Source organism: Alosa alosa, chromosome 8 (genome assembly GCF_017589495.1).
Source record: "Alosa alosa isolate M-15738 ecotype Scorff River chromosome 8, AALO_Geno_1.1, whole genome shotgun sequence".
Lineage (NCBI taxonomy): Eukaryota > Metazoa > Chordata > Actinopteri > Clupeiformes > Clupeidae > Alosa > Alosa alosa.
In genome coordinates this window covers 19,597,840-19,614,209 of record NC_063196.1, presented here as the reverse complement: position 1 = coordinate 19,614,209, position 16,370 = coordinate 19,597,840, and the positions used below count along the sequence as shown (strand labels likewise).

At 42.8% G+C, this 16,370-nt stretch overlaps 1 protein-coding gene and 1 long non-coding RNA gene across 2 annotated transcripts; both read left to right on the top strand.

The window, feature by feature from the left end:
* The first annotated feature begins 7,037 nt into the window (after positions 1-7,037).
* LOC125299724 lies at positions 7,038-8,320 on the top strand. Its single transcript, XR_007194431.1, has 3 exons — positions 7,038-7,090; positions 7,202-7,254; positions 7,702-8,320. It is a non-coding gene; the product is annotated as an uncharacterized LOC125299724 (long non-coding RNA).
* Positions 8,321-11,078: 2,758 nt separating this feature from the next.
* On the top strand, positions 11,079-12,382 carry LOC125299651. Its single transcript, XM_048251015.1, has 3 exons — positions 11,079-11,137; positions 11,255-11,307; positions 11,396-12,382. The coding sequence occupies exons 1-3, from the start codon at positions 11,115-11,117 to the stop codon at positions 12,139-12,141; spliced, it is 822 nt and encodes a 273-aa protein (XP_048106972.1). The 5' UTR covers positions 11,079-11,114; the 3' UTR covers positions 12,142-12,382.
* Positions 12,383-16,370: the final 3,988 nt, after the last annotated feature.

Genomic DNA, 16,370 nt, shown 5'->3' with positions numbered 1-16,370 from the left:
GCCCACCCCCTCCACCCCCCGGTCTGTGTGTGTGTGTGTGTGTGTGTGCAATGCATGTCCCGGACGAGTGCTTCATCCACCATGGACCCCGGGAACGAAAATGATTTTCTCATTAACGCCTCACTCTCTCTCTTCCTCCCTTCTCTGTCTCTCTTCATGTCACACACACTCTCTCCCTCTCTCTCTCTTTCACACACACACACACACACACACACACAACTCCCAGTGGCTCTGAGCCTCCCCATCCACCTGCAGCCTTTCAGTGCTCATCAAATCAGCTTCATACATCTGAGAGTGCGGAACGCAGCGCACAGAGCGAGGGCCTATTCACTCCACCAATCACTCTCGCTCTCTCCACGGCCGATTTCAGCGCCGTGTTGTTCCCATTGGCGTCGCTTATGTTTTACGTGGTTTAATTTTAGCACACATAGCCCCTGCCCTCACACACACACATACATTCAATTCATATCTGAACTGGAATTGTACACTAACAAAAATAAAACGCAGCACATTCATCTCTCAAAGACGCGGATGACAAGAGGGCACGGGAGAGAAAACAAAATATATATATATATTATATTTTATATATTACTGCAACAATCAGCCTGATTTCTGTTCACCACACAACATTAGCACATAGAAAACAACAAAAGGGAACTTAATATCGATGAGAATTTGAATTTTAAAAAGTGAGATATCTTAGAGTGAAAGGGCTCCAGTCAGGATTATGTTTTCTCTTCAAGTGCCCGGTGCTGTCAAGCCTCAACATGTTTGCAACCCTCTTCAGTTCATCTTGGATGGGCCTGAGGGGGAAATGTTGGTCTACTACAGATTTGTCCAGATATTCAATTTTACCTACTTAGTCCCTCCCCATGTAAGCTCCTTGTTTCGGGTAACAAAAAATTCAGAAAAGGGAACACATTGGTAGCCAGTCAAATTATAGAAAGACAGTAATTTATAGGATAAATATTTATGAATTTGGTGTGTTTGTGTAGTTTTAAAAGTATGATGCTACATACTTTGGTTTAAATCAGTTTTTTATTTTTATTTTATTTGCCAACAGTGAATGGAGAAAAACTGGATTGAAATAGGAAAAACAGTATGAATGACACTCTCACGTCTTACAATATGTTTACAGTACAGTGTTGAAGTACAAGGGTAAGGAACTCCTGTGTATATGTGTTTCAAATGAGAAAGTATTATTTTCTCCAATGTTTTCTATCACTTTTCTGAATGCCATAGGAGCTTTTTTGGTTGGTGCAGGGGATTAAATGTTAATGGATATACATATACAATTTGTTCACTGTTAAATACGCAATGTATTTGTAATTTTAAAAATTCCAGTGGCATTTTATGAAATTAATGCAAAAAAAATCCTTTATATTTTGCAGTCCATTATGAAATTGTGAGTCTATTCAAATGTTTTTTGTCACTATATCTGTTACAATTTTGGTAAATCTATCCTGAATGGGATATTAAAAAAATAAAAAAAACAAAACAGTGAAAATGCAACAGAATGTGTCAGGTGGTTTTCTACAAATTCTATTTTCTACAAATTAAAATTATATTTTAGCATTTTAAGGAATACTAACCCTTCACTAAAAAACATCCTTTTCAAGTCTGTTGCTACATGACTTGATTGTGAGGGCCAAGCAACGTCAAAGGTAATTGCAGTGCCATTTCATATACTATTCATAACTAATTACTCCCTCATCTCTTGTGGAGACTCCACCATCAGACCGTACTTTGTGCTGGACCCTTTGACCATCAGATGTGGCTAATAGGAGACCTTTCTCCCCCTCGGATGCACCTGCTCTTCCTTCTCCGCTGTGTGTGCTGTGTCTCCGCTGCCCTCTCTTGACCCTCTTGTGGTGCCCAGTCCCCCCTAAGAAACGCCACTTCCCTTTTGTGTAGCAGGTGGGCTTTTTCAAGAGGAAACAATGTCTTTGGTGGAGGCCAGGGAGGCAGGGGGGGGGGGCGAGAGCGCGAGGGTGCGGAGGGGAGAATTGCTCAACGAAAAGTTCCATCCTACATTCATCGGTAGCCAATCACCACCCCTGTTCCCCCTCTCTGCCTGAATGCTGTTTTCTGCTTAGAAGGACTCTCAGCCCTAAATGCAGGGGAGGGAGCAGTAACTTGACACAACTTCAGGCTGACAAACAAGCCCTCCGAGGACAGGGCCCCCGCGCTTTTCAGTTCATCCATGTTTAAATTGCTATCTTATTAGTGTGGCACAAACAATTAGCATGCTTTAAATGTTTGGCGCAATTGCAGGGTTATGGTTTTGCACGGACAGAGACATCTGGTACGCATCGTGATCCTTATTGGGAACTCAGACAGAGCATAGCTCTGACAGCTGATTAAAAGACAGAAGGGGTTCCCAGCGTCCTCTTCAAGGCACTGGTCGTTCCCCCTCAAGGTTACACAATATTCAGGCTCTCATTACCAGGGACCACAGGGATGAGTTACAGGCCAGTTTGGGCCACTTTCTCAAACAAGCTCGTGTCACAGTTCACATGTGACACGCCATTAGAGGCTTCCTTTTAAGTCATGTAATGGTAGGTCCTGCTCTTTTTTTGCATGTGTATGTGTTTGTGTGTGTGTGTGTGTGTGCGCATGTGTGTGAGGGATGCATGTGTGTGAGGGATGCATGTATGTGTATGGAATGCATGTGTGTGTGTGTGTGTGTGTGTGTGTGTGCATGTGTGTGAGGGATGCATGTGCATGTGTGTGTGTGTGTGTGTGTGTGTGTGTGTGTGTGTGTGTGTGTGTGTGTGTGGGATGACTGTGTCCCTGTATCGGGTGGCATGGGAAAAGTGTGTCCCATCTTCAGTGGTGAGATAGCCACTCATTTTGTCCTGCCAGCAGCATGGGTCTATCCCACACTCTCTCTCTCTTTCTCTCTCTCTCTCCTCTCTCACACACACACACACACATACACACACACACACAGACATACACACACACTTTCACTCTCGCTCTCTCTCTCGCACACACACACACACACACACACACACACACACACACACACACACACACTTTCTCTCGCTCTCTCGGCACACACACACACACACACACACACACACACACACACACAGGGACGCCGAGCATAAATGATGGGTTGTCTAAAACCACGCTCCTTGGTGAAACAGTGGGTGTCAGCAGGGCTTACAGCTCAGGCCCCTGCCGCCTCATGGGGGCAGCAGCAAAAAAAATAGCAGCTAGGCCTCTCCGGGATCACAGGAGGGGGCTGTGCCCGGTGGACCCCACCACCGCCTCTACGCCCAGTCAGTAATCTCTCGTCTCATCTGACCAGTGCCCAATCAAGTACCTCCACACACCACGCCACCACCCACCGTTGGTGGTCAATGTACCAGGGCCCTACAGGGGCGGAGGAGTGAAGGGAGAAAGAGAGAGAGAGAGGATGAGCGCGACCGGAGGAAATCTGCACCAGCCTCAGTCCCTGGGAAAAAAAGCAGGGAGGCGACTGAGAAGCCATTTCAGAGAGAGAGAGCGGTCAGGAGACGGCGGAGGAGTGCGGTCGCACCGTGGTCACTCAACAGCTGCCTCTTCTGAGGAGCCGTGCCTCCGGGGGAAAAGCTCGGACCCGCAGCAACAAAGGCAGCCTGTGGCGGGCCGGGTGCCCATAAGTAGAGCACAGGAAATGCACACTTCCTGACAAGAGTCGTTTTTTTTCACTCCTCGCTCTTCACTATCTGAGAAACATGTCATCTTGCATTAGACACCATATATTTCATACGAGCAATGATGAGCAGTGCTGCCCACGAAAAAGCCCTACATTGTTCAGTTGACCATCTAACTTAAGATGCATTTACATTTCAAAGACATTTGATGGTAGTCTTATTTTTGAATGTTGCTTGGGTATTTTGGACCAGTTTCCCCCCTTTAGATGTTGACTTATGCTAATATTCCTCTCACACACAAATCTCATAAATCTGTCACCATGTGGAGCTCTTTATTGATAAATGAGTCTGCCATTGATATCAGATGCAGTTCCCTCTCTCTTCAGCCTAATTCTGCTTTGTCTTGGCACACCCTTGGTTATATAGATGAAATATGAGTCAGGTCATGCTGATACAGGTCTGCAGATACTGCCTGATGCATTGAATTGGAGGCATACCAAGGCATAGCCTTTATAATAACACCACAACCACCGCCTGAATAATTATGCCTGCACTCACCGAGCTGCTGCACCTCTAGGCTTCCTACATCGGACCTCCCCAGTACACCAAACACAGGTGAATTAAGGCAGTCTCCGTCAGTTCGCGCCTCTCCCAGACTACCTCAGGGGGGTCAGCGTAATTGTTGACTTGGCCCAGCGTTCGCAACTGAGAAATATTAAATCTTCTCATTTGATTTGGACTGTAATTATGTAGTAAAAAAAAAACAAATGTGGTTGGAGGCTGTGAAGCCGTTGCCTGCCGGCTGAACCAGCTTTCATCAAGTGCAGACTGGCTTAATTACAGACTTGGTGATCACTCATCCCTCGCGCCATGTAGCCTCCTGTGTTGTTTTTGTTTTTAGAGCCGTGTGCATTCCTTTATTTGGTGCTAATCACAAGGCAATTGTGCTGTTTGCAGTGTCTGTGGAGGGGAGCTTGACATTTAGTCCACACAGACAGTGAACGGCAGAAGACTGAGGTGGGAAAAGAGAAACGCTAGTGTAGCTCATCCCTCTGGAATTTCAAGGCTAGTTAAATGCAGATCCCCTTTTTTGGGGGGGATGTTCTTTAATGATAACGTATTCATCGCTATAGTAGCAGGCAGACAGACCTACGTGAAGGATGAGTCAAAAGGCGATTGTGTTTTAGTTCAACAGTAGCAGACAGAAGTGCTATTGTTCAGCATTTGTCAGAACACTAATTTCTACTTTGAAGGACTGAAAGGGCAGTTTTTCTTTCCATGATACAAAACGATGTTCATAATCCTACAAGATAAGCATGTCTTCCTGCTTGATCAAATGGCTGTTGATTGCGAATGGTTCATGTTTGTACAGTATGTACTGCTCTACCATATCATGGATAGTTGGAAATATTCTCAATATTTCTGAATATAGGTTCCTGGATATGTGTGTGTCCACAAGGAGAGAACATAAGGAGCCATGTTTACAACAAACTCCTGCTCATTTTCACAAATGACTCTGCTTGACAGACCCCCATGGCAGGGTACATGAAAACCCATATTCACCTAACACCATTTGGGCCTTTCTGTGAACCTTTTGTTTTACCCTGTGGATGCTGACCATCTGGTTCATTTGTTAGTGCAAGATGGGAACCATGTCGCAGAATGGAACAATGAGGTGGACCGTACTTTTGCAGAATAAAGAGTGTTCTTTTAAAAAGCACACAAACCAAGGAAGCTCCTGATAGCAGCATTCACATTCGGTAATTAAAAATATACAACAGTTCCTAAGCAGACCAAGGGAAACCAAAAGCAGTAAGCAGCATGGTCAAGAACTCTCTAAATGGACTTAGGGGGTGATGGGCAAAGTGGGGAAGGGTTCTTCACTGTCTGGTGGCCGACCCCCTCGTGTCTCAAGTGCAGGTTTGGGGAAGAAAGCGGGAGACCCCCTACGCGTCTCGGGGTCACCGAAAGAGTGTCTGTATGGTACGTCTCTCTTTGTGCACGTACACACAGAGGTCTTTTATGATGTTTCCATATGTTTTGGCAGGTGGCTGGAATTGAGACCAGCAGCAGGAGTAATTAGCCCTCTTTGTGACCAATGGGATCTTGTTTTGTTGTTTGATCAGCCCCCAGTCTCATTAGGGTGCTTCAAGGCCAAGGGGATGTGGAAAAAGAGGGACTCATAGAAAATGCTGGAAGGATCACGAGGACAGAAAACGAAAGCTGATGGGCAAAGAAATCCACCTCAGAAATGAATCCAAAAAAGGTTAAAGTGTGATAGTGTCAAACATTGATTGAAACAAAAGAAAAAAAACTGAGAAGTGACAAAAAAATTACAAAAAAACGGTTGGTTTTGTTACAGTAGAAGATCAGTATGTTGTTTCCTTCACTCGGTCACTTATCTGGCCGGAAAAAAAGCTTCCCATGTGCTGGCAAGAGAATCATAAAGGTGATTAACTGAGGTTGCTAATTAAAGATCAATGAGGCCTCTTTTTAAAATGATTTGTGACATGAGTTAGTGGCCAGACGGCTCTCTAATGACATCAGGCAATGTCCAAGAGACAGATGGCTTATTGATTCACACCATAGCTATCTTAAAAAGACAGTAAAACACCATTACCGCATTACTGTACTGCACAGAAAAATAAAACACTTTGGTTACTTCAGTAGTCCTGACAGAGATACACTCACACACACAGCGCGTCTCAGTCTGATGTCAATTAAAAGAGTGATTAGACTGTGATCAATGCATATCTGTTACTGTAAAAGCTAAGTGAATTATACCAGCCAATAATTGTTGTTCATAAATATCACTGAGCTTGATTTTAGAGTAGAAGAAATACATTCAATTAGCATTTGTCTTCTGAGTATACACTTTCCATCATGACCAAGGAGATGGTAAGAGCACTTCTGAGGCATAGCTCAATATTAGCAAATAACTTCAATGGGCCACAACAACGTCACTATTATAATTCCTCCTCTTAAACATGCTGAGGTGGTCTATGGTTGGTTTATGGCCATAGCTAGGCTAATTAGTTTCTGTAATATATATCCCAGAACCATCAATGTTTCTGAAAGGTTTTACTCCAAGTAAATCAGTCTACTTTTCTTGTTCTATTTACAGCTCAAATTAGTTTAAATATTCTGTTGTAACTGTTATATTTAGATCACAATGTTGATTCTTCCACTTTGGCCACAGGTGTTGTTCCCTGATATTAAAACAACGTGGAAAAGTCATTCATTCAATCAATTTTGCAATATAATGCAAGTATAGATTCAGAAGAATTCGGTGTGTACCTGCTGCACTCCAGATCAGTGATCACCTGCCCCTTATTAAGCATCCCAGCTGATGTTTATAAGACTGACTGGGATTTGGCTGGATAGCGAGTTCTCATCAGACTTGCAGCCCTTGGCCATGTCTCTAGGTAGAGAGGATCTGTTTACCTGTACGTCACAATGGCAGTCGGAGTGGGGTCAAGGGTCGAGTGACTTTTTCTGAGTCTACATTCTGTGCAGGTGAATTGAAAATGATCATTAACAATGTTCTTTTATTTTAGACTTTTCCTACCCTCTGCATTGAGTTGGTGTGTCTGTGGTGACCCAGTTAAAGGTAAAATGTTACTCTCTGTATTTATTGTAGATCTTTGTGGAAGTAATACTTATTGTTTGCCCTGACATTTTAAGATCACTACAACAGCTAGTCTCAGCCAACTGAGTCTGGACCCAATAGAGAGCCATATTTCCCCATTCAAAAACTAAGAACTTTACTTCATTGTAAAAAAAAAAACTGTTCACTTTGTGTGACTGATGCTATTTTCCACGTCTTTTTCCAACCATGGATTTTTTGGAGGAAAAAATGAGAACTGAGCACATATCCTGAATTATTTACACCCAGCTTGTTATAGTCGCTCCTACTCCTCATGCATTGGTGTTAATTAAACGTGATGAGCTAGGATGACTGGACAATGTCAAGCCATGCTTTATCACTTATCTTGGATTTCTTAATTCTGTCTGTCTCTGCCTGTCTCTGTTTTCTATTTATGAACATGGCCATGAGGACTCCGACTTCCATGATTCTGGAGACCTGATTCCGCCCCCTCCTCCTCATCTCTTTTCCCAGAGGTCTCTGAGAACAGTGGACCTGAGTCCAGCAGTTATGTGTCGCCACTCAGGGAGGAACACGATGACCAGTTCTTTCAAATGTTCCTCGCTGGTGAACTTCCACCTGGTACCATAACCCATTTCAGTTCCACCTATGAGCATGGCCACAATGCTTAGACCGATGTTGGCTTTGAGAGGGTTCCTCCTCCTGCCCCTGAAAGAAGGGCTCCTTCTCACCAAAGGAAAGTACAGAATGACTCTAAAATGAACACCAAGGTTCCTTTAGGTATTTTACAGCCCTTTCTAACATCCAAAAAGGCAAATGCTTGAGCAAAAGCTCACGTAAAGCAGCCTTCAAATCCTAAGAGAAATTAGCATTAAGGGGGTCCATCTCAACACTAGACAGGAAACCTAAACGGGGGTAAGCCACATTGTCTGTAATTTGCATTTTCACTCTGAAGTTGAACATTGTTCTAAAATGTCTAATTTACCTCTTCGATGGTGGTGTATTTGTTCTGCAGTGACTGCCACAAAGATCAACACTTTAAGCCTTGAATTCAATAAACTTTAAGAACTGGGAGTAATTTGGTTGCAATATCTTTCTTGGGTTTCCAGGGGGTATTGTCTTCTATACCCTACTGTTGCCATGAATGAGGTAAATGGTCAAGATGGATAGATGGGGCCCAAGGCTCCTATTGTTTGTTTTCCTCAAGTTTTTGAAGTCTAACGCTTTCAAATGTCAGTTATTAGTGTTGATGCAAACACATATTTAAAGTTGACTGCTGCTTAGCAGGCACTTTATCCAAAGTGACTGACTAGCAGTGGAGGGTTCAGGAATTGAATCTAGGTCAACCCAATAGTTAGTCAGTGACGTTACTGCTTGTCCACCACGCCTGGGAAAGGTCAGCTGACTAGAGAATATTCCAAAGCCTCTCTGCTTGTTTGCCAATGTAATTTTAATTTTATACATGTCATTATAGTTTTAAAAAACTACAATTTAAAAACAAGACATTTTACAATTTAAAAAAAAAAAAAAAAAAAACATGTAGGTATAGTTTTGCTTCGCTTTACTGGTTTCCTGTAGCATCACAATCACCTTCAGTTTGCTTAATGGTGTGAGATGGATACCTTTTGGGTGGAGGGCAAGTAGACAAGAATTTAAGACTGAAATCTAAGGGCAAGATTTCTACTTTAAACATGTGTATGACTCCTAAAGAGGGGAAAAACAAATGCCGTAAATTCATCCTGCTCCTACAGATCCTTTTCATTGCACAGGGTTACCCAGAGAGACAATTTCTTGTCATGGCTTTTCTTTTATTGAGAGCGACCCTGTTTCTCCTAATGGCCTCCTTACACCAAACAACTTTGACAAGATTTGGGAAAGATTCTTGAAAGATTGACTAATGCCCCCCAGTCAGGCTTTACTCAAAAGACTACCATCTTTCCCAAATCTTGTCAAAGTTGTTTGGTGTAAGGAGGCCATAAGGGATCCTGATGAGAAATGAGGTGAGGTAAGAATATCAAGTAGAAAAACAGTATTTTGAGAACTAAATTGGAACTACAAACTGCCAAACTACATTAACACACAACTACATTAACTACATTAATACATGTGATGCAAGATATCAGAAGGTTTGGGATTAGACCTCTGAAGTTCGCCTACAAAAAGGAACCAAAGCTGCAGTCTTTGCCCATATGAGTTCCGGCTGTTAATTGAAGCTAATTACCTATGCCAAGTTGCTTTGCAAGTTAGCTCTGGGGTGGCAAAAATCAAAATTCGCGATCTTAACATATACCGAAGATCACAGTGCCTTCTCAAAGCCAGAAGACAAAAGTGTGTAGAGTAAAACGTCTGCATTTTAGATTTCTTCATTCCCATTACAGTAACAGTTGCAATAATTTAAAATATCTAAGTTATTTTCCCATAGTAGGCTAAAAATCACAAGATATCAGAGCTCCTTATTCACCTTATTCCGTGCACAAACATGGGGGCGCCATCTTTGTCCGCGTTGTACTTGAACTTCCCATTGAGCAGTATATTGCCATACCAAACAGATCAGATATCTGCGAGGAAGTTCTATAGTTTCTATAGTTATTTTGTATATTGTGTTGGTATCTGCCACAATGTATATTGTTGTCTCTATTGTACAGTATGTCTGTCTATTTGTTGAATGTATAGAGCACCTACCAAAGTCAAATTTCTTGTGTTGGTATACTTGGGTAACATGGAGTCTGATGTTTATATATATTTTTAGACCTTTTGTATTTTGATTATTTTATATTAAAGTTATAAATCCCATCAATTTTGCCTGTTCATTAATTCCTGCAAATATATAATGATGTATTCCTGCTCATGCAGTTTAAAGTAATAATAAAATTGGTATGCAAATTGCAATGTCAGGGGAAGGTTCCCTAAAGGTTGCAACGTTTAGGGAACGTTATGGGAATGTTCCCTAAAGGTTGCAACGGTTAGGGAACGTTAGGGGAAGGTCTATGAAGGTTGCAACGGTTAGGGAACGTTAGGGGAACGTTCAGGGAACGTTTTATATAACCAACCAACCAACTAACGTTCCCGGAACATTCAGCAAACTTTCCATGAGAACCAAAACTTACTCAAAAACTAACCTTCGGGGAACGTTTGGGAACCAAAAACTAACGTTCCCGAAACCAAAAACTATGGGAACCTAGTTTTTGGGAACCATAAATTGTTAGCTGGGTTAGGACGTGTCTGTAATACGGCCTTGAAGTGTTTTGGTTTTAACATTTTGGACAGCAAATAATCAGATAATGCCTTGGGTTTTGGGTATAAATAAAGAAAGCACTTTATAAGAATATATTATGACAGTTATGTATTGACATGCTGTGCTGAGAATGGCCAGTCTGTCTCTAAAATATCTTCTTATGATACGGGAGGCCACCGCCGCATATCATCTACTCACTCCGTAGAGGTGAATAGCCTTGGATGGCGAAGTACAGTCTTGCCATCTGACCTCCTGATGGCATTTTTCGTTTCCTCCCAAGTTAGCCTCAATCCTCTTGTACTGTGTTATCTCAATGAAGCTAATTAGCCGGAACTAGCCGACCGTTAGATTGAGCACAAGGCGGAAGAAAATACATTTCTAAAACGGGTGTAGTGGAATAGTCTAAGGTGAATATGGGCAAAGATGGTAGCTTTTTTGTGGTGAAATTCAGATGGAGTCCTGCGTCAACACATTTATCAATAATTGATGTAATTATTTTCAGCTGATCTTCATTATTGATCAGTGTGTTTGATTGGCTGGTGTCTACATGCTCCTCTTTATACTCTACAGAAAGCAACAGGAGACACAGTGGGATAGCTTGAAGTTTGTTTGGGAGGTGTTCACAATTATGGGAGGCACACTAGTGTTATGGTAAACTCTTTGTTTTAATAACCTTCTTTTATGGTTTTTGTGCTGTGTACAGTCATGACAAGATTACAAACTGCTTAAACAGCTGAAATGTTTTTATTTATATGTTTTTCTCTTCAGGATTTCTTTTCTCAGTGTCATGGTCTGGAATGTTCATGGCTTTCCTGCTAAAGGTAAAGTCTTGGTCTAAAAATCTCAAATGCTATTATACAATATTTTAACTGCTTTCATTTACTTTGGGGTTTCCCCTCCTTATTTAAGGATTGAATGGTCCACAACCACAAGCTCAGCCTGGTCCTGAAGGAATAAATCCTGTAGATTCCAACGATGTTGCAAACATGGCTGGTTGGTATTGGGTGGGACATGATCCTGTTGATTGGTCTTGGATGGAATCTCCCATCTCTGATCATGATGATCAGCAGCCAGGTCTACCTCCACCTCAGGCCCTTGGTGCTGGTGCTGCTGCTGAGCCTCATCCAGCAACATCTTGGGGGTTTGATCCTGAACCTGTGCCCTTGCATCCTTCTGTTCCTGATCCTGACACAATCCTGGTTCCACAATATCCACCAGGTCCACCACCTGAGCCATTCTACAAACCTGGGAAAGTCATCCGTCTGTTTTCAATTCATGAACATGGCAATGATGAGTCCGAGTTCCATGATTCTGGAGACCTGATTCTGCCCCCTCCTCCTCATCTCCCTTTCCCTGTGTCCTCTGAGGACCGTGGCCCTGAGGTCCGCAGTTATGTGTCGCCACCCTTGGAGGAACATGACGACCAGTTCTTCCAAATGTTCCTCGCTGGTGAACTTCCACCTGGTACCATAACCCATTTCAGTTCCACCTATGAGCATGGCCACAATGCCTGGACTGACGTTGGCTTTGAGAGAATTCCTGTACTGTCAGCACAAGCTCCAACTCCCCATAGTACTGTTAAAGAAGTGGACACCCCAGTTAAGCTACCTCAACATGAGTCTGAGACTGTCTCCAGTCCCAAGCAAACCTGGTAAGAGCTGCAAGAACCAATGCCCTCAAGTAGATTTGCATGTACAGTACTGTAAATGATTGGTGTGGCCATGTGTTGTCCCCCATTCAATGTGTTTGAGTGCTCTGCTTGATTGTAATGATTATGATGTACGTTTGCTTATAACTCAACCTGCAGGTTTGGTGTTTGGGTTATGGATTATGGCTTATATTTGGAGATTCCAGGATCTGTGTTCTCTTGATCCTCAATAAATTTTGAACTTAAAACACTTGTGTAGTTTTGCTTAAATTCTGAAGTGTTGGTGCTTCAGCCCTCATGTTTCACTAAACTAAACATCTACAGTAGTTCCTGCTTGATGGTCCAATGCCTGTAACTTAACTTGCTCCTTGAAGGGTTGGTTAGCTAAAGTGAGCACTACCACAGGCCCCTCAGTTAACCCAGCCTTTGGATAGCAGCAGTTTCCATTATTTGAGTAAAAGCCTACCGTCACTCTGCTCAAATCTTGAGTCATGAAGTTCTGGTTCTGAAGTTCACATTGGATTTCTCTAGTTCTCTTATTATACAATTAATGCTGAGGTGAGATGTATTTGGTTATCAAGGCTATTTATTTCTTGAAAAAAAAAAAAAAAAAAGGTCCACACTACTGTTGGGTGTTTGGAGCCTCTGAATTTTCTTTTGGTGTGTTGTCTTCATGATTTTCAATCTGTTGCCAATTCAGACCTCACCTCTTTTAGAAATAAATCCTGTCAGTTTCAACTATATTTGGCATTCTGGTGGCTCGAGTCAGCATTGGGGCAATTTCCGACACTTGAGGCCTATTTCCTGACTGGCTCATTAGCATAGCATTATGGGAGCTCAATGATTTTCTTTTGTGCAACCTTCATCTGTGACTGCTCTGTATGGAGTTGTGGACCACCAGCTGGAAGTACTTATCTTTCTCCAGTTCAGATTCTACCCATCCACGGCTATATCTGGATCATTCATTTAGCAGGGTGGGTGGGAGGTGGCACAGTTTTCTGGAATGACACACAGTTGTTATTGATATGGGTCATCTGCATGCAAGTTGAATTGACCCAGCCTTGTCCATTATGTCCCGTGTCATTTTCGACCTTTTTCACCATATCGGCATGCATGTGGATCTTGGCAAACTCTCATTCCGTCAGGCAAGAGGCCATTTAAACAACTTTTGCCTGGGCTTGGGGGAGGGGGATAAACACAAGCACACCCCCACATACGCAGAAATACACACACACGCGCGACAAGACCAAAAGCCGCCACTAGAAATTTGCATGGTGCTCAGTAATACATTAGTGAACATCACTTGGCAATCTGTTCATACCAGCTTAATTGGATTTTAATACCGCCTCTGATCTTGTTTTCTAATTAACGGCGCTGGCTGGCAACGAAGCAGAACCGTGCACCCAACAACACCTTTGATCCTGGCCATATGGAGCTCTTCCAAGCGTGGCGTGGATGGAAAAATCAGTCACCTCAATGCAGGGGACAAAGGTACAGAAGGGAGGAAGGGTGTGTGTGTGTGTGAGGGAGGGGAGTGGGGGTGGAGGTGCTAGGGGGAGTGTGAACCCTGGTATAGAACACACCTCCCGGTGGCATCCCTATTGATTAATTTCTCTCACGATCGGTTGTGATCACGGATAAATAAAACATGAGCCTGTGAACTGATGCAAATAAGCCTGTGCATGCTTTAGGGAAATGTCAATTGCTTTTCTAATCTGTTTATTTCTCCCCTTGTGGCCCTCCACTGTTTTTGATGAAGGGCTGCTAAAATGTATTCCTTTTTTCCTCGGGCACGTATCATGAAGTATGAGCCATATTTCTACATGCAAGCGCCAGATTTTGTAATTGAGTGGTATTTGATGTATAAAAAAACATCCTCGGCATAGCTCAGGCAATAAATTGTTGTGCATCGCAGGCCTGTGTTCACCCGCACTACTTAGCGTTTGTACAATCACTCGCGCTTTTATTCTGATCTCTGTCACTGAGGCTTTGCAGCGAGGGTGGCTCATCCTATCTACACCATGTGGGACTTGTGTGGTCTCTCTCTCTCTCACACACACAGTCGCACAGCGATAATGGAACTGCATATGCAAGGCCCTGACCATTCCTATTAATCCCCTGTGCTTGAAGTATGCCCATTTAAATGGTGGGTTTGCCCTTCGCTGGAGTAATTGTTTTAAATCATGTGTATTATCTTTGAGTGCCTTCCTCACTGACTTATGTCTACATGGTTTATCCCTCTCTGGTTCAGGTGTAATGGTGAACTCGGCATCGTGAGGCCGCTAATGATCAAGTCAAAGGTCAAGTGGCAGGTGAGGCTTCTGAAAGGAAAGCATATGTTTCTTCTCTTGCAATCTGAATGTGAAGATCAATTAACGATTCTAAAAGAAGACTTAATGAGTTGATTGTATTTTTATGCTAGATTTGTGATTCACATAATTACAATTTGCATCAAATTGAAATGTTAATGTAAAAGCAATTAAAGAATAAACAAAACTATTAGCTATGAAAAGTGGTATTTTCTCCCCTTGGTTTTAGACTTTTCCTTCATATGTTTGGAATTAGAGTCGAACTGCAGTTTGAAAAGTAAATAATTAACTTGCTGTTTTTCTTATGATCTTTAAGACACAACTGCCAAATCTTGGCAAATCTACCACACGCTTCCTTATTCAAATGGTGACAGACAGAGAGCACCTTGGCTCTGACTCCAGGGGCCTCAGTCTCTCTCTGTTCGGCAGCGCGTCCTCACCCTCCATGACCAGAGGAGCGGTAGCAACCAGATTCAAAAAAGAGAGGCCAGTCCAGGGACGCCCCATGTCAACACCCCCTGGGGAGCACAATCAAGTCGTCTGATGTTAAAAAGCTCCCGCAACGTCAATCACCGTAATTTCTTTCGGCAAAACTCTGATTTTTTTTTTACATTTTCTTTCTCCGACAAAGGCTTTGTCTGTGCCCCGATGTCAAAACATGCCATTCAAATCAGAGCTGTAAATAACTGAGGGTTTTCAGGAGTCAGCAGTCATAGCCCATATCTCCGCTTGACAAGAAATATGTTAATTGTTGTGTCTGCAGTAAAACACAACACATAGTTAATTTGTGGACTTAAGTAGCGCTGTCTTCCTGTCTTACAAGGGGCTAACTTGGTTTGGCTGACCAAAAGGAGATGTTTTACAAACATGTACTCTGTTTTCTTTCTCACTGCCGCGTGTGTGTGTGTGTGTGTGTGTGTAGGAGTGTAAATGAATGAACATGCGGTTGGTTGTGTTGATAGAATGAGGGCTATGTGTGTCTCTGTGTGTGTGTTGGAGGCAGGGATATGAATGTGTGTGTACGTAGGTCATAATAGTATGTGTGTGCGTGCGTGTGTTTGTGTGTTTGGGATATGGTTATGAATGTGGGTGTGTATGCCTTCAGTCAAGTTCTCGTGAAAACAAAAATCTCTTATGCAAATTGGATCATGCAGGTCGACGCGGTGGCAGATGATGGGGCCCTTCAACCGCAAGTATTCCTTCCAGTTTCTCTGGCAGTGTCGCATCACTAAATTAATGATGAAAGATTTGAGGTAAGTACAGCTTTGTCCTCTGGGCATAAGGCCATGGGAAAGTTCCTTAATAGCCATCAACATCTTTGACATTTTCTTTGTGACAGACCAGGCAATAATGCTAGAGAGCTGGTTTGTCTAAAAGTAACAAAAGTGAACATTTCAAATCAGACATTTCAAATTCACATTTACTACATACTGTAGTCAAATTTTTTTTTCTCTGATTCATAATAGGTCAACATATTCAAAAGGATATGAATCAACTCCGTGTGACATACCCTCTCTATTCATGCATTAGCCACTGACCCATAAGGGAAATGTTTTACCAAGTAATTCCTAAAGGCTTAAGCCAATCTTTGTTTAAATCCATCAGCATGATGGCATGATAATTGCAAATGCCAGCGGAGGAATGACTGAGTGGACATGCCAGTATCATCAGCTCAGTGAAAAAGCAGTAAACACAGAGACATTTGGCACTTTAAAGGTTGCGGCAGCAATTAAAGAGCGTTCTGTGGCGTGAAGGTGGTTCAGCAAGTAAATGCCCGCACCCAACTCTCTCTTTGCCCGTGGTCATTTTGGCATGCACATAGCCCGCAAGGCCGGGCGTACCGGTCTTAGTCAGGGTTTCACTCCAGGCGAAAAACAACACATGGAACACACACAGATGCTGGCATACCTGAGTTTAGCGTCAGTGC